At 35.7% G+C, this 26,677-nt stretch overlaps 4 protein-coding genes across 5 annotated transcripts; all 4 read right to left on the bottom strand.

Annotated features, from left to right (window-relative positions):
* Nucleotides 1-278: 278 nt before the first annotated feature.
* Nucleotides 279-5,513, bottom strand: LOC125200652 (casein kinase 1-like protein 10). Its single transcript, XM_048098352.2, has 14 exons — nt 4,726-5,513; nt 4,611-4,651; nt 4,301-4,370; nt 4,064-4,212; nt 3,882-3,977; nt 3,296-3,366; nt 2,408-2,469; nt 2,207-2,270; nt 2,037-2,121; nt 1,761-1,887; nt 1,584-1,657; nt 1,412-1,475; nt 1,013-1,143; nt 279-922 (listed from the first exon to the last, which is right to left on the bottom strand). The coding sequence occupies exons 1-14, from the start codon at nt 4,799-4,801 to the stop codon at nt 647-649; spliced, it is 1,386 nt and encodes a 461-aa protein (XP_047954309.1). The 5' UTR covers nt 4,802-5,513; the 3' UTR covers nt 279-646.
* Nucleotides 5,514-9,745: 4,232 nt separating this feature from the next.
* LOC125202775 (uncharacterized protein At4g14342) lies at nt 9,746-12,273 on the bottom strand. Its single transcript, XM_048101240.2, has 4 exons — nt 12,192-12,273; nt 11,974-12,059; nt 11,755-11,878; nt 9,746-10,045 (listed from the first exon to the last, which is right to left on the bottom strand). The coding sequence occupies exons 1-4, from the start codon at nt 12,195-12,197 to the stop codon at nt 9,998-10,000; spliced, it is 264 nt and encodes an 87-aa protein (XP_047957197.1). The 5' UTR covers nt 12,198-12,273; the 3' UTR covers nt 9,746-9,997.
* Nucleotides 12,274-14,342: 2,069 nt separating this feature from the next.
* Nucleotides 14,343-18,488, bottom strand: LOC125201666 (putative methyltransferase PMT3). Of its 2 annotated transcripts, none has more exons than XM_048099874.2 (8): nt 18,306-18,488; nt 16,915-17,384; nt 16,638-16,802; nt 16,344-16,526; nt 15,628-16,222; nt 15,373-15,485; nt 15,043-15,263; nt 14,343-14,923 (listed from the first exon to the last, which is right to left on the bottom strand). In XM_048099874.2, exons 2-8 carry the CDS (start codon nt 17,179-17,181, stop codon nt 14,611-14,613), a joined length of 1,857 nt encoding a protein of 618 aa, XP_047955831.1. In that variant the 5' UTR covers nt 17,182-17,384; nt 18,306-18,488; the 3' UTR covers nt 14,343-14,610. The 2 variants fall into 2 exon arrangements, with proteins under 2 accessions (XP_047955831.1, XP_047955830.1); XM_048099873.2 differs by having other exon boundaries at nt 18,310-18,488.
* Nucleotides 18,489-21,174: 2,686 nt separating this feature from the next.
* On the bottom strand, nt 21,175-23,923 carry LOC125186589 (low affinity inorganic phosphate transporter 1-like). Its single transcript, XM_048083016.1, has 2 exons — nt 23,792-23,923; nt 21,175-23,016 (listed from the first exon to the last, which is right to left on the bottom strand). The coding sequence occupies exon 2, from the start codon at nt 23,007-23,009 to the stop codon at nt 21,411-21,413; it is 1,599 nt and encodes a 532-aa protein (XP_047938973.1). The 5' UTR covers nt 23,010-23,016; nt 23,792-23,923; the 3' UTR covers nt 21,175-21,410.
* Between the last annotated feature and the right edge of the window lie 2,754 nt (nt 23,924-26,677).

Here is a 26,677-nt window from a genome sequence, read left to right as displayed (position 1 = left end):
AAAAATGTCATTTTAATTTAGTTTGACAATCCAATATAGCACCTCAAACTAAGACGATATCATTTTGAAAATTTAAACATGTCGTTTTGGATATAATTTGGACGATATTCAATTTTTTGAAAAAATTAGCTCTATATTAAAACGCCCAACATAATAAGTTAAAAAAAAAACTAAAACATATAAAGATCAAAACATAAAACTATTTCACAAATTTCCAAGGACAAAAGGAGCTGAAACACATGTAATGTTTAACAAGAAGAATGTAGCAAAGTGCAACATGAGGAAGGGTACCCTTGTGGAGACAGTATTTATTTGAATCACAGTAGAATCACAAACATGAAGAGTAGTAGTTCCATTTAGCAAATTAAAACATTCGTCTTCGTGGATTTATACGTACACGATGTATCGAAGCAAGAATAAGTAAAGAGAGCAATTCAAGAAACGGAGATTTAGGTAATGCCATTGGAAACTGACCAGTGATGTCGTTGTATCCGCAGCCGGAGTTTGGAGAAGCCATATCAACAAAGGATGCCATAATATACCCGTAACGAGTGAAAGGTTATAAGAGACATGATGATGAGCAGCTCCTGGTGTTTACATAGTTTGGCCGCAGACAAAGCTGAAACGAGCAATATAAATGGTACGGTTACTTCTTTTTCCCACTGCCAATTGTCAGCAGCTCAAAGCTGCGGAGAGTTTCATCTCGGATGCCTCTTGCAGCAGCACGAGTGAAAGAAGAGGATTTGGACTCAAATCCAGGTTGTAATCTCTGAGTGGTTGATATACGACCACTGCCTGACCCGAGCCGGCTATGACGATTGTCACTGGGTTCACCAGAGGAGCTGGGCCTGCTGCTTGACACGACTGCCCTCTTTGAGCTACTGCCGGTCCGAGAAAGCCGACCTCTTTCCGAATCAATTTTCTAGAAAATCAACAAGCAATATTCAGTTGTAAAAACTTTGGTCCTCAAATAAAACGTAACTAAGAAAAACTTCTGTCAATTTCAGCGCACCACGTCTTTGGATGGTGGTACTTCATCGGATCTGTTTCTCGAGTTTTCTCCATGCAAGCCTGCACCAGAACCATTTCTTCTGCCAAATGCCTCCATTGCACCAGATAATCTGTCCCGAATATCGTGCTTCACTGCATGACACATGTGTTCGACATTCATTAGAGATTGTCAGCACAATGAGAATTCAAACCTGTGTACCAACTTCTTTCTCTTTATCAACAGCTACCCTAAATAGATTCTTGTTTTGAGGGGTTCGATGGGAGGATTAAAATGGAGAAAATAGACACTACCGTTTCACATCTTTTTGAATCAAATCATCAACCCAAAAAAACGAAAATTTTAATACTTTCGTGGTCCGTATTCTTTCTAGCAACTGCAATCATAATCATCTCTCTTTACCTGGTGTCTTCTCAACTCTTTCTGCAGGCTGTCCTAGGTTTAAAGGGACTTTTCCTGTTGGGTGCTGATGAAGAAAATATAAAAAATAAAGGAAAAAAGGTAAGATTTATATCTTATAGTAGTACTTATTAAAGTGAAATAATATAAAATAAAAGACCAAGTGAAAACTAACCCTTGTTTTAGAACTCGAGCCGACTTGTGGATACTTCAGTATTGTCCAATCAAATACATAATCAAATTGGTAACCTGCGATAATGAATTGAAATAAATTTCTGATATGAAGACTATAAAGTAAAGTTGATAAAAGCATAGCATAAAAACAAACGTGAACAACCCTATAGAAACGTACCTTCTCGAATAAAGAGGTCTCGGAAAAGTCTCTTCAAGTAAGAATAATCAGGCTTGTCTTCAAATCGCAATGACCGACAATAATGGAAATATGAAATGAACTCTGATGAATAAGATTTACAAAGCACCTGTCCACAAATGTACAAATAAATTCATATCATCCACCATGTTACACCTGTGGCAACGCAAGATATTCATGGTGCACTTTGCTTTCCAGTTTGCCATGATCATCATAGGGTAACACAAGATAAATTTAATACAGAGCAAGTTACAGTACTTCTACTGGAGTAAGCATCTTTTTCTCGCTGATTCTGTCATACTTCTGCTTTTTTGTGCCAGCTTTTAGTCCCTGCCAAGGAAGGCTGAAAACGAAGAACATTTAGGGAAGCAAATCAAGCCTAAAGAAGTTTGATGGAAAAAGATATAGATAAAAACTTTAAACTCAACCTTCCTCTTAGAAAATACATGAGGACATAACCAAGAGATTCTAAATCATCCCTTCTGCTTTGTTCTGTAATAAAAGATCACAAACATAATTTAACAAAACCAAGAAGATGCCAAAAAAAAATCTCTGTTCTTCTGAGACAGACGAACGAGAGAGTATATGTTAACTTTAGTATACTGGTAACAAGAAAAATGGTGACTCACCAACTCCAAGATGGGTGTTAACACTAGCATAACGAGCTGTGCCAGTGAGGTTCTTATTTTCTCTGTATGTAAGAAAGAAAGAATCAGTACATATTGTTTGCACAGTTTAAGACTGTGAAATAATTAGATAGATATAAAACAGTATATACTTACAACAGCTAAGATTTACATTATACCCAAAAAATTATTATTTCAGTATGCCACAGAGCTCAGAATTATCAGATGTAAAATAACTAGTACCGGATTGAAGATACCAATCAGTCAAAATTCAAATAGCATTGAACTACTATTCTAATTGACATGTAAATGTACAAGCTACGGAGCACTGTTTCAATCCCATAGAAAATAGTGACAAGTTTAAGCCATATGCAATAGTAGCAGTAAAACAAATTGTGCATTGTGACTCCTATCATACTAAAAAAGATTGCTAGAAAGATGAACACGGTCCTAAATAAATACTCCCATCGCCCCAAGTTAGTTGAGTCATTTCCCTTGTGCACGTGATTTAAATTAGTAGTGTTAATGGTTAAGTGGAGATGAAATAAAGTATATGAGAGGATAAAGTAGGAGAAAGAAGAAAAAGTGAAGTCTGAAAGCGAACAAAGATTTTTATGCCATAAAGAGAAATGACTCAAGTAACATGGGACGACTTGAAATGGATTACAACTCAAATAACTTGGGAGTTGGGATGGATGGGGTATTCGATACAAACATTTACAACCATATGCAACTTTCTGCTCTTTTACATCAGCAATTATATAAGTCTAAGGAGTAGTAACTCATTATTTATGATATTTAGGGGTCAAGGGTTGTGGTGGGAGTGGGACAAAAAAGATCAAGCATGAATTAGTTGACAAGATAACAACTTTGTCGACCTAGTGATAATACCTGTAAGGTATATGCTTGTGAGTCTGTAGATCTCGGTATTTCTTAGCGAGCCCATAGTCAATGATGTACACCTGGCAAAAAGATAAACAAAGTTGAGTTGCTTCAGGTACAGGCCTGAAATGTTTTTGAAGATAAAATAACTAGTTTTTCCATCAACAACTTCAGAGGATGAACCAAACTGTTGCCTTCAGGTTTCCAATCATCACCCATTGAATGCATATTGCTATATGATCCAATACATCATAGAGAACAACAACTAAAAGCTGAGCATCCTTTACCCATATTGTGTTTGGTAACAAAATAACTAGTTCGAATCAGAAACTAGATTACTTTACCCAAAATGTGCTTTCATATGCACAACTGCACCAATGACTAATTGCAATATTTCCAGCATATTTTATCAAAGACAGTATACGATTCGGGTGTTAGGTGAAGCGAATCAACATATATTATAGATAGCTTTTACCAGGCAAGTGATACCAAATGCTTAAGATATTAACAACTAGGAGCATCAAAAAGGAAGTAAGCATGGACTATTCTAATTTCTAACAAAGACTATATGACCTGGGAACAAAAGCAAACTTACTTGATTGGCTTTGCGTCCCAACCCCATTAAGAAGTTATCAGGCTTTATATCACGATGAAGAAAGCCTCTAGAGTGCATGTATTCAACTCTATTTATCTACATATGAAAAATGGCAGTCAGTCAAGAGAAAATAACAAAACAAATTAACAATGTAGTTAATGTTAAAATGAAAGCATACTTACTAATTGATCTGCTAGCATAAGAACTGTTTTCAACGAGAACTTCCTGTTGCAGTAGTTAAACAAATCCTCCAAGCTTGGACCAAGAAGGTCAATAGCCATAGCATTGTACTCTCCTTCAACTCCAAACCATTTAAGGTGGGGAATCCCAGCTTCAGGAGAGAAACAAGAGCATTAATGTGGATTACATCTTATAGAAAAGAAGAAAAGAACTCAGACTTCATGAATGCAGATACTCACTTCCCCCCTGAAGAAGCATGTACAACTTTGATTCATAGTGAAGCTGAGGGTGCTTAGTCTTAACAGATTCCTGAAAAGGAGAAAAATATGTTCCTTCGCAAGATCAGAATACAGCACATTAAATAGAAATTCAAAAATTGCAATTGGATGAGCACCATGATCTGTAATATCCTATTCTGGCTCAAAACTAAACATCTTAAACCATTACACAATTGAAAACAGAGGAAAAATATCCAGATCGACCAATCACTCCACAGGATTAAAAAAAAAGGCTGCACAACTTCGCCATTATTCCTCGAAACTAACTCACCAGCTTCACAGCAACTTCTTCTCCAGTTTGAATATTTACTCCTGAATGAATGAAAACAATGCATGATTCTTTTTACTCCAAAACCACAGAATTTGGTAATCATAAAAAAGAGTACCTAAGTAAAGCTCTCCAAAAGATCCGCTCCCAATCTTTCTTCCCAGCTTAAACTTCCCTCCGATGACATGATCCATGCTTCGTTTTCAGAAATGAATCAAAATTTCTCCCAGAATCAATACAAAAAATGAATCCCTTCTTATTTCCCGATGCACAGCTTAATGTATCACGAAATTTGGACAAAATCCCTAATAAACAATAAAAAAAAAATCCCCAATTTCTCTTCAGATCCTATCAAAGAAAACGATACAAAAAAGGCACCCAGAAAAAAATACCCTAATCGAGAATACAAGTTCAGCTTATATCACATAAACCTTACAATATACACACACTGTATTAGAACAAAAATCAAATCTTGGTTACTTGAAAGTTAGAAAACAACAGGGCTGAATTGATAGCTAAGACACCGCGGCAAAAGGGGAAACTTCACGCAAAGTCAACATCTGGGACTTGGCAAAGAAAACCCCAGAATTTCTTCTCTTTGATCCGAAACTAAAAATCGATAGAGGAATGTTGTATGTTTCTACACAAGCGGCGAAGTAATTCCACAGCAAAATGTCGGATGCGGAAAACTAAGAGAGGAAGAGAGAAGAATCTGAAGGAGAAAAAAGTAGCAAGTTTATAGATTGTGGAAAAGATCCGTGTGAGAGAAGTACATAGACAAGAATTGAAGAGCAAATTCAGACTGCTCTGATTGATAACAATTGTGGATATCTCATGAATGTCAGCTCAAGATATGGGTGAGTGTTTGTATATATACACTTTTAAATACTGTATTTCTGCACTTTTATTTTCTTCGCAAAATGAATTTGAAAACCTAATTTCATTTTATACTGTTGATATCCGGATTACGGTTAGTGCACACTTTGTTTCTCTCGTTAACTCAAGTAATTTATCATAATCTAGACTGAGTTCTAAGACCATTCACGGTAGTACTCTTGAAATCTTGTCTTATTTTTTCTTCTGTATTTTATTTTTCAGTCCCAACACTTACAATAACACTCTAAATTTTACTCTTAAAAATACGCAAATTCTATTTTCACCACTATTTTTTTTTTAAATATTGTGTTATCAAATAATAGAATAAACAATATCAAAACATACTTAACTTTTTTTAAAAAAAATTACTGTACAAACAATGGAGTGAAGGGGTGAAGAAATAGGATAAAAGAGAGAGGGTATTTATAGAGTGAAAATAGTGCGAAAAAACTTAGGGAGTCAGCAAAGAGGATCTGCAATAGCGCCGATCGTCACGCCCTATCCTTGGGGAACCAGCCTCGGCCTCGAGAAATCTCATGCAATAGCGGCCCATATACCCGCTGATCACTTAGGGTGAATTTATAGGCACTATTATGAATGCCCTAAACACATTATCTTTGTTTGTTTGAGCATAAAACATTAAGTGAGTTCTGCATAAAGTCTCTTGCCACATAGAAAATGCTTCATATAAAGTGTGAAGGAGAGAGTTGTTTTTATTACTCACTTATTTATTCAAATAAAGATATTCTTTTTGTTTAATAAGAGTATGCATTGTTTCTTTTTAATCTGTCCCACAAGAGTATGCACTATCTAATTTTGAAAAGTCTTTTTACTATAATGACGTGGTCCCATTTTCCACTGATAATACTTTAATTACTTTTTTTTTTCTATTTCTCTCTTACTTTACCAACTGTACATTAAAACTCATGCCAAATCAAAATACATATTTTTATAGAACGGAAGGAGTATAATATCGAGTAAATCTGAAAGTGGGTGTATTTCCAATCTCCACATTCAATATATATATACATATACTCCATCCACCCCATAAAAGTAGTAACTTTCGGAATTGTACGGGTTTTAATGCAAAATGGTAAAGTAAGGGAGAGGTAAAAAGAAAAAGTGATGGGAGTATTATTAGTGGAGAATGGAACTCACCTCATAGAGAAAAAAGACTTGCCAAAAATGGAAGATGATTGTTTTTGTGGGACGACCCGAAATGGAAAAGGAAGACTATTTTTATGGGACTGAGGGAGTATATTGCTATGGATGTAATCAAATGCAAACTCTAATATTATACAAATTACAAACTATGACCTGGTCCATTAGAAAATGTCAACAGATGACAAAATAACAGCAAAAAAAATGTCAACACAATGTCAACGGTTGACGTTGTATTGAATCTGTGTTGATATTAAATCTTGAAATATTATAATGTGTTGATATTGTATTGAGAAGTTTGGAGTTTATACAATATATAGAGTTTGCATTCTATCACTACACATATATATGTGTGATCAAATACTAACTAATTTCCAATTCAGAACTTAGCACTTTTTAATTTTATATATTAAAATTATCAACACATATTATAAGTATATCAACACTAAACTGTTGATATACTTATGTCTTTGTGTTGATTTTAAATTTACATATTGCATTACTAAAGATATGTCTTTGTATTGATAATTTTAAGTATATAGTATCGAAAATTCTGCATTCTGTATTGGTAATGGACCTCACGTTACACTAACTTATCACATTCAAGTTTTATTATAAAACTAATATTCCTATATAAAAGTAGGACTCATATTTCACTAATTTTTTCAACAAAATTTTCATTATATTTCTTAAAATTTAAGCCGAGTAAAACGGACTTGATTAATTGTAGATGGATATAAATAGGGGTGTAAATTCGGGTACCCGCGGGTACCCAAACCCGAAAATTCGGGTACCCGAACCCGAAATCTCAAAAATATCATACCCAATACTTGACCCGTATGTGAATTCGGGTACCCTAATACCCGATGCGGGTACCCGAACCTAACAAATCGGGTACTCATAAACATGAAATTATTATATTTAAAAATTTTCTTTTATATAAATTAAATTGTGATGAAAATAGAAATTATTAAAAATAATACTATTTATACTGTTTATTGACTATAGTTCTACTATTACCATTAAGTTACATGCAAATATAACAAAATATATAGCATGCAAATTGATTAGGTGTAGATATTGAGTTTAGTATGGTCACCGCCAACCATGAAGGAGGTAAAATAATAAATATGCAAACATGAAAACTGCAAAGAAAATAAAAAACCAACCTGATCTAATGCAAACGATACACGAAAAATCTATAAATCTACATGTGATTAAATAAAGTTACCCTAGATTTACCGTACGGGCCATAGGTCCTATACTAAATAAAAATATTTATCATAAATATATAATTAATCGGGTTTAATCGGGTATTAGTCGGGTACCCTAATACGGATTTTGGGTACCTTAAACCCGAAAAATCCTAACATTAACTACCCAAACTCGTACACGAACCCATAATTTCGGGTTTCGGGTATCCAAAACCCGTCGGGTATTGAGATTGGGTCGGGAATACCCGAAACCCGCAGATTAAATTTTCAGGCCTAGATATAAAACATTAAGGCCAAATAAATAGAACTTTAATAAAAGTGTACAAGTCAAAATAGACGCTTATTAATGTTGATTCAAATTTTTGATGGAGCCGCCAATTTGCTGTTCCAATCCAATCAATCTTTCACAAAAGGAGAAAACCAATCAACAAACAACTAATCCAATTATCTTCACATGTATTATTGACAAAATTAGCAATACAGCACATATCTTTTCCCAATTTAAAACGGCTATTATATTGTTTTGCCTCGATATATTATTACGTACATAGATATTATGTTGATAAACCATATGAAATTAAAAACACGAATGGTCATTATCGCAACAACTTATTCAAATAAATTACATTAACATATAAGTCAAAATACAATTATGTTTTTAGAACTGAAATTTAACGAAAATTTCTAACAAGTCGACAAAAATAATCGCAATAAGTGCATGCCCAAAGTATCGATTACATTATCAGATAATTCTTGGTTTGAAGATTTCAAATAAAACTCAAAGAAAACGAGTACACGGAATTTTCTCGTGAATTACTAATTTATTTCTCTTTGAATTTATTTGTTGACACATGTCGTCTATGTTTATACTAATTTATACTGGGAACTTTATTTTGGTCATTTTTATAATATAAAATACATGTCTTGTAGTCTAAGTCAACATCAAGCTTGGTTGTGGAAGCGTAATATCCACTTCGTTACCCAGACTTACATAAATGGTAGGAGTATTTAAAATTTAACAATATATTATGTTACACAACAATTATTTCGCTGTCACTCTATAACAAAAAAGGGTATGTAACATTAACAAATAAGATTGCGACTATGCCATCTTACTATACAAAATACAACAAAAAATTATCATACAAGACCCAAATATTGTCCATTTCACGCATCATGTCAAAGATAAAAACAACCAATAAAAGAAAAAATTTTTTGCTGGCCATGCCCCTTCTTGTCACCATATGGATGCCATAAGATTATCAGAGAAATAGTAGTTAAATTTAAGACTTGTTTGTTTTGATGCTGCATAACATTTGTATTGTTGTAAAACATCTCACATTGAGACTAGTACATTTACTTATCAAGTAGAAATGAGCTGCAAAATTCACTGGTGATTCAACATGCTTTGCTCGAGTGCGAAACGCAAGACTTGTGGCCATTCTTGAAACGGTGAAATCGGACGAGATTATTAACAATGATCCCTCTGCGAAGATCTTCTACTCACCCCCGTTGCCTCACAATATCCTGCAGTAGTGCAGTGCCTTGCAACGGTCATGGTGGTTTCCGTCTCCAGCTAGCTTCGTTCTTCTTCGCCCCTGTCCTTGTAAGGGTCGCTTTCAGCTTTGCAGCCTCTTTCCACCTTCCCACATCAACATAAACATTGGATAACAACACACTTTTCTATTGAAAACAAATTCAAATTTGGACACCCACAATTTTTCAACTAGTGGGTGGTGCCGACTCTAATGCTAACTTTAGTTTTGTCAATTTAATTATCTTTTCTAGTTTTTGTATTCACGTGTATGTAATGTGACTCGAATTTAACTTTTGTAAATTTAATTCTTACCAAACATTCCAACATCATCCGTTTCTCTACGGACGAGAAGTTTTAATCCTTGAGATGGCATTTTCCTCGCAGCAACAGTAACATTTACAGACAAATGTGCATATAATAAAGCAACCTTTCTTGCAAAAACTAAACACTCTGTTAAGAGACAGTAAGAGTAGAGCAGTCAACTACAGCGTGAGTGATTTATATAGAAATGCATAAGACAGATCACACGGACGAAAGGAGTGGCCAGGTCTCTGGGAACATCCGAGTGCAGTTTCAGCTCCACAATGATAGCAGGAGGCCCTTCAATCATCTTCTCTCTCGGGAGGGAGACCACAAGGCAAAAGCATTTTCTGTACACAAGTTGGGAATTCACAAAATATTAGTACAAACTTTGATACAAAAACCAGCTACATACAATCTCTGTAAATATTAGAAAACATGAAGTGCTAGATGATATAAAAGTTCAACACAAGCAAATCTGATTGCTCCAGAGCTCAATGAATTAATGAATAGTAGTATTTTTTAAGCATTTCGCTGCACCATCTCCTGATAACCCACATTCAGTTAGGAGTGTTCCGAATAAGACTTCACCTCAAACCTTTCACACAACTATATTACGAGCTTTTCAGTTCAGGTTTTACTAATCCAAGATCTGGGTATATTTTGAAAAATCTTAAAATTGCAACAAGAACTTATTTGTTGTGGAGTACTTTTCTAAAGCTAAAAATATCCAAAAAAAAATGGACACAAAGTAACAGCAATATTCAAATCCCAAATTTAGTGGAACTTTTATGGACATAAAATTAGACTGCTACAAGATCTGAGAGCTTCACACCCACTGCTACAAGCAGTAAGACGATTGACTTCCCATCATAGATTTTGGATACATATATAAAGAAAGGGGGTGGGGGGATGATAGTTGGGCTGGCAGGCCAAATGTCTGTTAGCGTACGCAGTGCACTTGGATTGTAGCTGGATTTGGCTTGGTAATGTATTTCCCCAGGGGGAGGACGGGGGAGAGATGGGGGAGGGGGAGGTCCAAGAGGGGCAAGATACTTAAAAGAAATGAACTCTCAATCAGTTATATATCATTCTTTAAAAGGGCTTATAAATCCTCAAATGGACTTATGCCTCTAAAACAATTTTACCAACTTCATAACTGAACCAACAAACAGTCAATAGTTCCAGTGGTACCACTCACCACTAACATCAACCAAAAACCATTTACCTGAAACCAGTCAACGGACTGACTTTGGCTTGGGCAGGTCAGTGGCTGGAGCCAAATATGAACAACTTTACTAAGAAAATAGAAACTAGAAACTACTCCCATATATGCTAGCAGAATTAGGAATACACTCAACCAGAATGATTTCAGAAACAACTTTATCATTGATGATTGTGTGGAAGTAAAATAAAAAATACAAAAGATATTTGGACAAAATGGCACTTTCATAAATGCCATACCAACAACTCCTAACAGGAAGACCCTGTATAAGTAAAATTATCATCTCTTCTCTGACTAGTCGTGAGAATAAACCCAATCAAACATACTATCTGGGCTTTATTCATTCATTTCTACCATGTCCAGCGACAAATTGAAGCTAAAATAATACAAAATGTGGCACGCCACTCATCTTCTTTAGAAACTTTCCACATTGAATCAAATTATAGTAGTATGTATTTACAAGAACATTGTAAATTTTGACTATAAAACCTAATGTAAAGCTGAAAGAGACAAACAAACAATGAAAAGATTGCACCAATCGACTCAAATCTCACTGAAGTATTTACAGAGGCAATTGTACCCATTTACCATCCTAAATCCACAAAATACAACCACCAAACCCACCACAGCACCAACTCCAAGTCCACAAAATAGAGAAACTAAAGGGGGAAAGGAAATGAAATTTTGAAAAGCTCAACAGACCGACAAATTTTCAATACCTTCCTTACCTTCACCAAATGACTAAATTAACAATCACAACAAGCTCCAAAGTCCAAACACCAAAAAAACAAAAACACAAACAAAACAAATGAAGATTGAGCACGGAAGGTATACCTGCATGAAATTGTAGCGCTCTCTCCCAATGGATTCGTTTTCAGCGACGGCAAAGTAGGCCAGCATCGGATAATGCCCAACGTACGAGGCGTAGCTATCTCGGTGGATATTCACCGCCCATTCACTACAAGAGAAGCAATTTTCCCAAAATTAACAAATTAAAGAAGAAATAGAGAAGCAATCGATCAGTTATCCGCAGGTTTGGGTTAGGGTACTTACAATCGAGTCAAGTCGGCGTGCCCTGTACCGACATATTTAGCTTGCAAATGTTCGAGCTGTGAGTTGATATTGAACCTGTCGCTCGCCTGCACCGATCACAGCCACAAAGATTAGCTTCCACCAAATTTCAATAACGGTGAACTTCATCGAAGTGTTAATTGTGGAAGAAGGGAGAAAAAAAAAACCTAGGGTTTCAGCGAGGATTTAAATTAATTTACCTGCATATTGAATCTACGATTGAGCTGAAGAAAAATAAGCCGTCTGGTTTTGACTGTTAGTTATATAGCCTTGTAAGTTGCCAGCAACCCGTCGGCTGGTCCGAATAGCCCGCCAAATTTATAGAGTTAGGGCTGAAAATTTCCAATCCGATTAGCCCACACCCGATTAACTCGCAATCCGTTAAGGCCAGATTCAAAAACCCGATAAATTTTCTATTATTTTATTTATTTTACTCTTAATTCAATACTTCATTGATTAATACTATAATATAGATAACTAAAAAAATATCTTTCGATTTTATATTAAATATACAAATTACATATTGAATTTTGTTAATATAATCATTGATAAATAAATTATAAACTTCTTATTCACTAAAAAAATATTTAAATTTCTAAAATATGCATTAAAATTTCACGAAATATATCAAATATTAGTCTTTGATCATGTTTACGATTGAGTTTAAGGATATATCTCAAATTTATCATAATTAAATATTTTATATTTAATGATTATAAAAATTTCATCATTATTTATTGAATCGATCACATGTTAACCCGAAAGAAATCACAACCCGATTAGCCCGCAACACGAATAGAGTTGGCCCGAAACCTGACGGGCCGACCCGATTGACATCCCTACTTATAAGCGTGGGATTGAAACAACGACAATTCTAAAACGCTGATAGAGAAATATTTATATTTCCTCATTTTCTTGCGTCTTTTATTTATTTCAATGTGTGTTTATATATGGTGTATATTTTATATATAAAGTGTTCAATGTGTGTATTTTTATGTGTGCGTATAGTAAAGATATCTAATTTATAACTATTTGAAATTTGGGCAAATTGGCTTAAAAATCGTGAACTTTCATCAAAGTTTGGTTTTTCCCGTAAACTATAAATGTTGCGTAAAAAGTCATGAACTTTCATAAAATGTGCCAATTTCCCGTATCGGGTATTCCAGCTAAGATGGCTATATTGACGGTGACGTGGACGATGAGTTGCTGCTGGAATGGAATTTTTTTTTAATAAACAAAAGCATTACTTATTATACTTATTATACATATTATGCATATTATACCAAAATCGCAGTGTTCATCCATGTAGTGCTGTTTCCACCCATACATAGAAAGATACACATCTGCAATTGAATCAATTAAGTAAATTCACTCAGAATTTGGGGATTTTGGGGTAAATGTGAAATTAGGGTTGAACGCTTACCGCCCAGTAAGGGAGGGGTTGGATTCGGCCGCTAACGACAAGCCACTGGACGTCATAGCCGACGAAGTCTTCGACGGAGCCAATGAGGAGGATGACGGAGGTGGGGAGACGGTCTGAGGCGAGGCCGGCGAAGATGCCGAATGCTTTTCCGACGTCTTTGGCGATGGAGAGGCTGTGGAGCTGGAGCTGAGTGAGTCCCATGAGTGTTTTGAGGGCGTCGGAGTAATTAGAGAAGGTGTAATTGTTGCCGGAAATCGCTTGAACCCAGACGGCGGTGACAAGGCCGAGCCATTTTCCGGCAGGGGACGCCGGCGAGAGTTTTACTCCCATGGCAGAATGTAGGAAATATTTCTTTGGAAATGATTTCAAGGTTTTGAACTTTGGTACTTGCTGTGAGGACGGGATGGAGAATTGTAGATGGAGGAGGAGGAATAGCGATGGGATGGAGGAATCGTAGCTGGAGAAGGAGGAATCGCAATGGAGAAATTGCAGACTGGACTTCACCATGGGTGGAAGAAATCTAATCCTAATTGATTAAATTTAATTTTTTAACAGAAACTACTAAAACGACGTCGTTTTGACAGCCGGTATGCCATGTCACAACTCCGGCAGCCACGTAGGATAAGTTTTGGCCGGAAATATACCGGGTCGGGTCAACCCGACAAAGTTCATGATTTTTTATGCAATATTTATAGTTTGCGGGAAAAACCAAACTTTTATGAAAGTTCACGATTTTTAAACTAATTTGCCCTTGAAATTTCAATTATCTATGTTAGATATAAGATTCAAATTATGAAATTATGAGATTTAAAATTATAATTTAATTCCAAACTGAAATATATATTTTTTATATATAATACTATTAGATTTGGAATTGAAGACTACACCAATTCCATATACCACACAACTTTTTCTTTTTTCTCTAGGATGACAACAATAAATCTTTATATAATTTGGCTAAGAACAAGTTCCCCAAAATCTTAATTTTACAATAACACAATCAATTGAAATGTAGCCTACAAATAAATTACTTCATGCATCGTGATCTAAATCATAAATTAGAACAAAAAATAGCAAAAAGAAAGAAAAAAGAAAGAAGAGAAACCAAGTAATGAATTTCCCTGGGAAAATGCTTCTTTGATCCCAAGAATATGTTGAACAAATATAACAAGAGGCATATCAACAAACCTCAACGCCTACTCTGCATCTCTGAAGCTCTCACTTGTCAGCCACAGCTTCTTCTGGATGATAAACACGACCTCGTCTCCGTTCTCCTGATTCGGCTCTCCAGTCGCCACTGCTTCCCAGTGCAATGCCGCCATATACTTCTTCACAAAGTTGATTACTGGCTGCCTGTCCCGGAATATGGCAAATCCGGTGGGCCTCAGAATGCGATCCATCTCAAGCAGTAGATCCTCGCCACTGCAGCCCTTCTTCTCGATGTCTGAGAGTACATTCCACGCGTGGAGCAAATCATAGGTTCTTGGGTACGTAGAGAAGGCTTCACACCTGCAGTTTATTAGATAATGACTCAACTTAAAATGCTGCAACTATCAAACTGAAAGTAGATCACTAAAGCAACAGAAAAACACAAAAACATCTTGAACCACAGCAGTTAATTGACGTACCAGTTATGAACTGAGCCGATCAAGCCTCTGTCGTAGACAATCTTAAGCGTTTTGGGTCCATCGTCAGCTACAACATTCATAACCCACACATCCTTGTCATTCAAGGCAGCAGCAAACGAACCTAAATTCGCTTTCATGTCCATCACATTCCTGATAGTATCGGATGAGATCTTCGGATTCAAGAGACTCCAGTAGTTGTCAACCCTCCGCCTCCATAGTTCCTGTTTTTAATCAGCGAGAATAATATCAATATATTTGGCCACATATGCATATGCACAAGCATAACAAGCTGTAGGGATTCAGAAAATAGGGAAGAATGTGCTCGTTTACCATGTCCTTTTCAAACATATCACTCGAATAGCCAAAATCAGCAAGGCGTGGAGGAGGAGTAATTAATCTAGCAGGCCATGGCGCTAGTCCGCTACCTTTCATTTTGTGATCATCTGATAATGGAAAACAAAATGTTGTATAAATAAGTCGAATCACATGAAAGAAACTTTGCCATATAGATTCTCGAGGCAGGATGAGATTTCTTCTGTTTCTTTTAAAGAGAATCTCTAGGTAAAAATGTAGTGAGATGCTTACGGTCTGAATAACGTGTTATGCACGGCTCCATCAGCACGCTCCCGACAGCATCAGGGTCATCATCAGATCGGCAGAGAGGTGGCTGAGTGCCGTGTTCTCTTTCAAAATAGCAATCATTACTCAATGGCTTCTGCCAAATGACAGTTTGGTTTTTCTTAACCGCTATTCTCCAACACATGCGCTCAACTAGTGCACTCATCTCCTTCCATATTCTCAGATCCTCTTCGTCCTGAGCATAAGCTTCGGGAGACGAGTAGGCAAAATATCCCCCAGGTCTAAGCACCCGATCTAATTCAAGGAGAAGAATCCCATCCCTCTGGAGCCAATCAATTCTACAGCGAGAACAGTGAGCAAGTTCAAAAGACCTGCTCGGATAAGGAAGCCTCTTTGTCCCAAGAACACCTAGATATGCAGGTATCCCTCTCTCCAGAGCAAATTGGATTTGATTTTGGTGCACGTCGTTAGGAGCAAGTGACATAGTAAGGATATCGGATGAAAGTAGGTAACCACCAAAACTTGCAACACCACATCCAACATCAAATACTGTGCGCAATCTACCTTCATTGTTCAATACATTGTTTGAAAAGTTGAGCATCTGCCAAATGGAAGCATGATTACAAGTAAAATGAGTTTTATTAAATGTCAGTAAAAGCAGTGTTATTTTTACAATCGGGTTAGTTATGAAATTCTCCGTACTACGATGGCGAGAAACTTACATTTGCTAAGTGCGCAATATATTTATCTGCTCCGTAATGAAAGTGGGTGCCTCCTCCAGGAAAATGAATTTTATCGCCTTTAACAACCATCCAGTTTTGGTCTGACTTCTCGTGGGCAAGGTGAGTGTGGGGTATATTAGCTTTCCAAACCTCATCTCTGCTACCCGGCCACTTAATCGGAATCTGTAACTCCGAGAAAGGGTAAAAAGAGTTAAACAAATAAGCGAAACAATCAATTTGCAAACTTTATCACACTGCAAACTTCAATACCATAAACCAGCTCGATGAGCTCACCTTGTATCCGGGAGGAGGAGGAATCAAACAATTGAACCGCCTTTCAGGTAATGGGCAGTGCCTCTCGTAGTGCTCCATTAATGATAGGTCCAGCTTCAATCTCATTTGATAAATAAGATTTCTGTCCAAACAGGGAATCAACTCCGAATGGCGATCATCACATACCTTACAAACCGAGCACAATGAGATCATAAAGTCAATTAGACACAATTCACATATCATTTTTCTGATGACAGACAAACTTAATTGGCATGAAATGAGTTGTCTAAACACTTACAGGGAAGCTCTTGGGAGTGATACCATCCTCACTGTCATCTAGCACAAACTTAGTTTCATCTTGTTTACCACCAAGATCAGAATCTTCATCTCCACCCAAGTACGAAGACCCCAACTTTCTCAAAGACCGGCTGCCATACTCTAACGCAGACTCCCCAGTATTCTTAGAGCCATGGTAAACGTATAGAAAAACAAGAAATAGAGCAACAACAAATACAATAGTCAACAACCGCTTCTTTTGTGCTTCATCTGGCCGTCCCCTCGACATTTATGTAGATTCACTAATACTTGAAAAGGCCTCCTCCTCTCCAACCACCCTAAGTTTTTTCCTTTTGTTTTTGGGGTAAACTATTACCTCAAAATCTGGAGCTTAAGGTCTGGAAGCATAGTAGTGTTACAGAGGTTATGGAGTCTACCGACCAAGAAATCACACTCACAACTATTCAGGTAAACGATGGTCTATGAAGCAACCTGTAACATCAATGTATAGTTAGAAAAATTGAATAAATCAACCACATAAACATTTTTCCAGAATAATTTATGAGAAGAAATGAATTACTATTCCTCCTATGGTGCTTAACTAAACAGGATATCGTTAGGCGTTACAAGTCTTAAAAGACAGAGTTCGTATTATAAATATAGCATATCAAGTTGCAGCAAGTATAGTGATAGAACTAGCTCCATTGTAAACCAAAAAAGCTACCACCGTGTGAATGTAAAGTTTCAAACATATGCACAAGAAAAATAAGCTGAGATTATAACCGATTCAAATTGCAAAGTGACTGTGGTAAATGAAACCTATAACTCAAGGTTGTATACACTAAAGCATTGGAGAATGAACAATCATGGGGCTATCAGAGAACAACCAATTTCGATTACAGGAACCAAGTTTCTCTGGCAACTCGATTTGCATTTAGAATGAAACTTCTTGCCAAATCAACAATTGCAGAAACAAATTTTCAAGATTCCATAAATGTAGCATAATCATTGCCTGATTTGATTGAATCATCACAACCAAGATACATCATTTTTTAAGAGACCTATACTTCAAATCGATCATAGTATACTCACCTCTCCATACTAGAAAACTAATCAATCAATCTACTCCATTTATAAGAAACATTCCATACTTAATTCAAAAATCCACACATCAAAATCAAATCTTTCTCTACAAAAAGACTCATAACACAGCTGCATCGAGGTAGATCTACGAATACGAAACCTCAAAGCCGCATCCAATTGCAAAATGCAGTAACAGAATTCACATTGCAATCAATTTAAAAAGCTAACAGCTATTCATTGGAACGAGCTACATAGATCAAAATATCCAAATTTTGCAATGAAACGCAATGGGACACTGAAAGTAGAAACCAGATCAAGATAGCGAAGTACCTACCGAATACTCAGAAAATATTGAGACCGGGAAGATCTGAGTTGGATTCAAGGAATAAATAGAGTACGAATAAATGGTTATCGATCCTGCGCGTGGTGGAGAGGTGAGTAACTGAAGATTTAACTAAGGTGCCGCATTTATTTGGAAACATATGTAAATCATCAGGAAGATAGAGATATATTGAATGAGGTTAGTAATTTGGATACAATTTGATATTTTTACTCTCTTTGAAATGTGGAGAAAATGTGAAACTTTTGTTTTACTCTAGGCCTTAATTTATTTTAAACTATTAGTAGTATTCTTATGTGGAAAATACTCTTTCCTCCATCTCTCGTGAGTCGTGTCTCATTTTCACTCAGATACATATTTTACGAAATATAATAAACAAAATTGAAAAAAAAAAAGTTAGTGATACGTGGATCATAGTACACTAATTTAATAATTAAATGTCAATGAAATTGAGTTAATGGAATGTGAGATCCACGTCAAAATAGTAAGTGAAATATGTACTTCCTTCGTTCGACATTAGGAGTCCTGGTTGACCATTTTCATCTGTCCGGCATTAGGAGTCCCAGTTAGACATTTGCATAAAAAGTGAAATAAAAATATTGGGTCTCACATTCCATTATCACACATTTTAATTAATTATTACACACTCAAACATTTGTTAATATCCACAATTCAACCGAGACTTCTAATGCTGGACGGAGGGAGTACAAATAATGGAAATGGAAAAGGTAATAGTTAAGGGAGAACTACGAACAAATTTAGACTCTGACCTATGAAGCAATGTAAAAACAACTCACATTTTTCAAAATTGTTCTCAGATGCTCTTACCTTTTTTATTAATATCAATACAAAGATTTTTGAAGATACGTTTACCCTTTTCATTTTTATACTTATTATTCTTCTCTTTTGTCTCACTTGGATTAATTTTTTTAAAAAAAGAATACAAGTAATGTTAAAAAGTGCTATATTATATATCAGACACTAGAGTAGTCTGAAAAAATTTAAAAAATGAGATCGTATTTAATATTTGTTTAGTCCCACAAAAATTATGCATACTTCTATTTTCGCTCGTTCATGGATATCTGCATTTATGAAAAGTTGCCACAACTTAAATTTATGTGCTAGAACTATAAATGTTTATGTGACTAATGTTAATATCTTGAATGAATTGTATTATTTGAGGGCATAACTATTATTTTGACAGGATCCAAATAAATGAACTGATAAATTTTAATGAGGTATGTAGCTGTTAATTTATGAATAATAACAATCACAATAACTATAACTATAACTATAATAATAATAATAATAATAATAATAATAATAATAATAATAATAATAATAATAATAATAATAATAATAATATAATAATAATAATAATAATAATAATAATAATAATAATAATAATAATAATAATTAAAAAATGGGTGTCACGCGGTGGTATTGGAGAAAAGGTTGAGAATGAATGATGCTGTCGGTGAGCATTCACTGAGCTGGACTCATATGGACATTTTTGTATTTGGGCTTGTTCGACTTGAATTTCTCGATACCTACATTTAAACGTGATGACAGATTTTTAGCCCAAAAAATCTCATTGAGATATAACGCAGGAACAATGATATTTACTAAGTAGTAATTTACAACTTTCTGTTACGAGATAGTAATTGTTTGGTAGTATATGGTGTTCAGTTTGCAAAATTGGATACCCGATTAAATATTTAGTGTGTTTGGTTCATGAGATTTATCTCATAATTCAATCCTGAATTGATAATCATGGGATAATTAGTCCTAGCTAACCCCCCGTGCCTGAAATAATCTCACAACTCAATTCTAAATTGTATCTCGGTTGTTCATCGTCAACGACTCGTGCACTTTGAAGTTGGGGGAGATGAGAGAGCCATGCGTTTAACGAATGCAGTGTACGTGGTGACATGCGAACTCAGACTAAGAGATTCGATACCTTTAGGTGGTATTCGGTTTTCTAGATAAAATAATACCAAGATAGGAGTATACTCTAGGATTGAGTTGTAAGATTATTTTAGTCATATGGGGTTAGCTATGACAGATTATCTTATGATTATCCATCTAGGATTGAGTTGTGAGATTGAATCTCATGAACCAAACACTACATATTTAATCCCGGGATACAAACTTGCAAACCGAATACCGCCGTAGCATATTTAATCAGACAAAAAGGATAAATATTTCAAAAGAATGAGGGAATAATTGACTCCGAATGTTCAACATCACGTACCACATCGGCTTCAAGGTCATGAGTTGATACAAGGCGAAGGCCGTCAAGATCAAGTGGGTAAAGGATGGAATAATCTCATATTTTGCTTACCCGAGACTTGCCTCTTGTAAATAAATCTCAACAAATAAACAATGGATATATTGATCTAAACATAAAAATTAGATAAAAATTGCAGTAGATGGAAGAGAAAAGAAAGGAAGAATGTGTGAGAGGTGAGAATCCTCTTTAGGATTTAGAATAACCATTTAAAAGAAATGATAATTCTAAGTAATTTTCACTTTTGCAAACACCATATTGGCTCTACAAAAAAGCCCCCAAAAATGGCTTAAAAGCTAAAAGTCGAGTTGGTAAGGTCTCAAGGTTGAGTGGGAGCCTCGAGAGTCGAGAGTAGTCAGCTAGGTTTTCCATAAAAGCTACTTACAAATTAAAGGCACTTACTTCTAGATTATCCAAAAAATTGACGATTGTTTGCGCATTCTAGATACGTTCTCCGGTCTCGACCTTAGATCTTCTATATAATCCGTGCCCTTTATAATCTTTGTGTACGCAAAATTGCAAACCAGTTATGCGAATAGAACTTGTACGAGAGAAACAACCCTTAAATGTGGAAGAGGAAAATTTGAAAATACTGTATAACATAGAAATGTGTATAGAGCAACATTAACAAAGCACATCTGTACATAGAGAAGAAAAATTCGGGTAGCTAGTCACAATTTTTATACTACTAAAATCAATTTAAATCTGGCCATTGATGACGCTATTGTACAGCACACATTCAAACCAACTTCAAAACTAAGTTCATAACAAAATATCCAAAACTCTTAAATCCTTTGCATAAAATTTAAACAGGAACCGTCCTAGCTGGATCACCCGCTTCTCCATTTTCATCCTCGACCTCATTCTCCTTGGACATCTCCTCCAGCGACTTCCCGTTCGACTCCGGCACCAACAACGTGAACATCACCCCCAAAGCGTTCACACACCCCAGCACCAGCAGCGCGTTTCTCACCCCGATCCCCGCCGGGTACCCCGCCTCCGTCTTCTTCGGATCCTTCGACTGCGCCGCGTACAGGAACCCGAACGCCCCCACCATCGCCCCCGCCTTCCCCGCCGCCGACGATATCCCATGGCACGTCGACCTCAGCCTCGCCGGAAATATCTCCGCCGGCACCACAAACGTCGTCGCATTCGGCCCGAAATTCGCAAAGAAGAACGTCAGCGAGTACATCACCACGAACCCGATCCTGTTGTCCGGGTGCGTCCAGTGGTCGTACGGAATCGCCAGAGCAAACATGAAAATTGTCATCATCGTGAATCCCATTATCTGAATCTTGAACCTCCCGATCCTGTCGATGAAGAACACGGTGAACCAGTAGCCCGGGACGGTGCTGCACAGCGCGATCAGCGTTTGCGCCCTCGCGATCCTGTAAACCTCTTCCAGGGCGTTCATCGTCTTCGCGGCCGGGATCCACCCGATCGCGCTGAAGATGTCCTTCTGGAAGAGGTTCTGGCTGTAGAAGGCGATGTCCAGGAGGAACCACGTGCTCGTGGTCCCGAGGAGGTGGAGCCCGTGCCTCCGGAGAAACTCCTTCGAAAAGAGGCCGAATTGTTTAACCTGTTTTCTCTCTGGCTCTGGCTCTGCTTCTATATCCACCTGCAAAACCTTAGACATGTCGGCCGCGGCCTGTTTCGCGTTTTTCGCGACAAGGGCCGTGTACCGGGCGGTCTCTGGCATCTTCATCCGCCAGTAGTAGGTAAGGGCCGCAGGGAGTGCACCAAACATAACAATAAGCCGCCAGACATAGTCAGACGCCGCGGGAATAGAGGCCGCGGCGTTGACTTCATAGGCTGGGGCGGGGTAGGCCGCCTTAAATGCGGCCGACATAATTATTGCCACCATTCCGCCAGCCAGGATTCCAAATCCCTGCATGGCGAAAACCGCGGCGATAAATGCGCCACGGGTTTTTTTGTTGGCGTATTCGGACATAATAGTGGCTGAGAGAGGGTAGTCGCCGCCGATGCCAAAGCCAAGCCAGAAGCGGAAGAAGCAGAGCGTGGCCATGACGGCCTTCGGCTGGCTTCCCATCGACAGGCCGGAGGCGATTGAGCAGATTACCATCATCATCAGTGTCATGCCGTACACTTTCTTCCGGCCTAGCTTGTCGCCGAGCCAGCCGAAGAAGAGCTGGCCGGTGAGGGTGCCGCAGAAGGCGACGCCGTTGACCGCGGCGGCCACGTTAGGGGGAAGAGAGCCTGGCTTCTCGGCCCCTTCGACGGTGTAGTAGAGGCGGCCAAGGAGCTTCGTCACGAGGGAGATGCAGAAGAGATCGTAGGCGTCGGTGAAGAATCCCATTCCGGCGATGACGATCGCCGTGAAATGGTACCATTGCGTTTTGGCAACGTCAAGTGCGTTTAGCACTTCCAATTGTTTCTTGGCCATAATTTACCTGCCACAAACACTCAAATAGTAAATAATAGTACTAATTAAATATATTTCCAAAGCCAACTATATGTATTAATTGCATGATCACAAGTTTCCAAAGAGGTGGGGTGTGTGGGGGGTTGAATATGACATAGAAATGGGTCACATGAAAACGAAAGAGTTTACTTGTCTAAGTCAATAAAGGTATAGTATATATTTTATTTATGACCAAATTTTATAAATTAATGCTCGCTTATTTGCTTATCACATATCCGTATTTTAATTTTATTGACACGAATCAAAAATCAAGTTTCTAATCAACAATTGATAATACAAATAAATAATTAAGTAAAAAAGTGAGTAATTTCTAGTGCTCAAAAAATAATAGACCAGCCTAAGTTTGAAATATCAACAAGATTAGATTGTGTTAACCACAAAAAATAACAACAACGATAGTAATACTGTTTGTGATAACAAGAAAGCGAAAGGAAAAAGAACCATGTTGAAATTTCATATAAATCGTATATTGAAATTTATTGGAACGGAATCATGCTACACCACATTCATGACCATAAATATCGTGGTATTCACATCATTAAATAGGAAGCAATTTCTATATACTGAAACGTAATAATCGTTTCGCGATGCTTCAAATTCAAATTGACAATGAACTCCATAGAATGAAAAAAAAAAAACTCGTCATTCACAATCTTTCTTCAACCAACAAAAAATATCTAATGAAGAATTCTCATGCAGATAAACAAAAAAATATAAAAATATTTAAATAAAAAAGCATTTACCTCACTTGAAAGACGAGGAAAAGTAGAAAGAAGTAGATGGTTTCAACTTTAAGCGACTCTCGATTTTGCTTTTAAAGTGTTCCAAAAAACAGAGAGAGAAAGAGAGAGACAACCGGTAGGAGAGGAGAGGAGTGTAGTGATTAGAAAATGGGAGTGAAGATACGTATTTAAAAACAAATTTATGGAATCTTTGTGAGCATATTCCGGTATGGTGTATGGGCACGTGTGATATGACCTAGGTAAATCTTCCAAAATCAAAACAAACTAGTATGATTAATTTTATTATTCTTTAAAAAATTGAACCTTTTGTATTTCCAAGTATATCATTAAAAATTATTTAATTTGCTAAAGTCAAACATGATTGACTTTGATTAGAAGATTATTAATTATTCAGATATATAATGAAAGATTAATCATTTGAAATATCTAAATATTTAATCTGAAAAGGTTAATATCTAAATTCTAAACTATAGTAAAGGTTAATCCTTTATTAATTTATGTCATTATATGTGTACAATATATAACGGAACTTTTACGATTGTATATTTAAAATTAATTCAGGAATAGTATGAACTATTTTTAAATAAATTAATACATTATATATGTATATCCTTCTACTTAGAAAAATAAATATTTTAAAATTAAATATCTGCAGAATAAAATATTAATATTTCTATTGAATATATGAATATAATTTACAAATTAAACTTGTATATATGCATGAATTTGTTATAAATCTTCGAGTGAAGTATAAAAAAGTTCCTGAATTATATAAATATCTCGCCAATAGTCCCTGAACTTTAAAAATATCTCCAATAATCCCTAAACTAAGGATTTATTTCAAAATCGGTCCTTTTGCACTGTTTTCTCTCGAAAATGGCCTTTTGGGCTACTTGACAATTTTATCTTTTCACATTTTTAACTTTTTTGATCTGATAGTATTATTTCAAAATTATCTTTTTCTTTCCTTTGCCATCCTTCATTTTATTTCATTTTTTAAATATCAATGTTAATTTTATAAAATTATATTTAAAATATATATTTTTAAATACAAATAAATTATTTTTAATTAAAATTATTAATTTGCTAATTTGTTTGCGTCATTACTAAACAAGTAAAAAACAGTCAAAACTGCATAAATATTAAGGCTCGCCTTGGACAAAAATGTGCACGTAGGGTTTAGATATTTTGGAAAATTTTTTATATTAAGTGATGTGGATTTGATGGTTTTATATAGTTAGTTGATGAAGTTGTTGATTACGCAATTAATAATAATATGATAATATTTTAATCAGGTTTTATATAGATAATTGGTTATAGTTTTGATTTTCGATTTTATATGACTGTTGAGTGTTGACATAGTACTCCTTCTTCATATGAATAAATGTCTAACTTTGATTTGAACAAATTTTATGTAATTTTGGAAAAATAAAGTGAAAAATTAGTATTTCCTCCGTCCCCAAAGAGTATGAACTTTGGGTTCGGTACCGGTTTTAATGCTTTATTGGTAAAGTAAGAGAAAGATAGATAGAGAAAATTTCTTAAGTATTGTTAGTAGAGAATGAGTCCCACCTCATTAGAGAGAAGAGAGTTTCTAAAATTGGATTGTTCGTAGTTCATACTCCTTGGGGACGAACGAAAAAGGAAATAGTGCACACTCTTCAAGAAACGGAGGGAGTTAAATATAAATCTTATTTTTATATAATACTCCCTCCGTACCACAAAAGATGTCACGCTTGTGGGACGACACAAGATTTTAGGAGGTTCTGTTTTGTGTCTTAGGTGGAAAGAGAAAATAGTACTAATATTTATATTAATATGAGAGAGAACTTTTTCCAAAAAAGAAAATGTGACATCTTTTGTAGGACAAACTAAAAAGGAAAGTGTGACATCTTTTGTAAGAGGAGGGGGAGTAATTTTTTGAAGAATAAGGTACTAATTGAAATATGAAGTCAATTTACTAAAAATAAAGTAAAATAAATATATATCTGTGGATATTCTTAAATGACAATATTAGATATTTAATGGTGAACGAATACAATGTAATTTTAATTCCGACGTTTTCTAGTTATATTAGTCAAGAGTGTTTTTTTCATTTATTTATTTTCTAAATATCTCTCTATTGGAGGTTGCTTGGGATTATGGAAATTCTATTCAAACTAAATTTTAATTAAAATAATTTTAATTTTATTTAAAAATAATTTATTGGTATTTAAAATTCTAAATTTTAAATAATTTTATAAAATTAAATATGATATTTAATAAATGAAACAAAATGAAGGAGGACAAAAGAAAGAAAAAGATAATTTTAAAATTATATCAGATATAGTACATCATTGAAATAAAATCAGATTGAAAAAGTTATAAATGTGAAAAAGTAATTGCCCATTAGCCCAAAAGGGCATTTTGGGAGAAAACAGTGCAAAATGATCGATTTTAAAATAAATTTTTTTTGGAACTATTGAAATATTTTTAAAGTTCAGGGACTATTAGCGAGATAAATCCATAATTCATATTCCCTCCGTTCCATAGTAATGGAGGCGTTTCTTTTCGGCACGGAGATTAAGAAAGTGTTAGGTGAGTTAAGTAAAGGGAGAGTAAAGTGGAAAATGAAAAAGGTAGAGAGATGAAGAGAAAATAAAGTAAGAGAGAGTAAATGAGGTGTGGAAAAATGTGTTGACTTTTACTAAAAAAGGAAAATGACTATATTACTATGGAACGTACCAAAATGACAAAATGACTCTATTACTATGGAACAGAGGGAGTACTATTTTTCTAGTTCACTCTAAATCTTTCATCCAAAACCAATTTTATGATATCTTTTAAAATACAATCGTGGCACTTTAATAAGAAAATAATCTATACCCTCCACACAATCAATAGAGT

This window comes from Salvia hispanica, chromosome 2 (genome assembly GCF_029641045.1).
Source record: "Salvia hispanica isolate PSC_SH4W2 chromosome 2, Shi_PSC_v1, whole genome shotgun sequence".
Taxonomy (NCBI): domain Eukaryota; kingdom Viridiplantae; phylum Streptophyta; class Magnoliopsida; order Lamiales; family Lamiaceae; genus Salvia; species Salvia hispanica.
The sequence above is the reverse complement of the archived record's forward strand: the minus strand, read 5'-3'. Positions and strand labels throughout refer to the sequence as shown.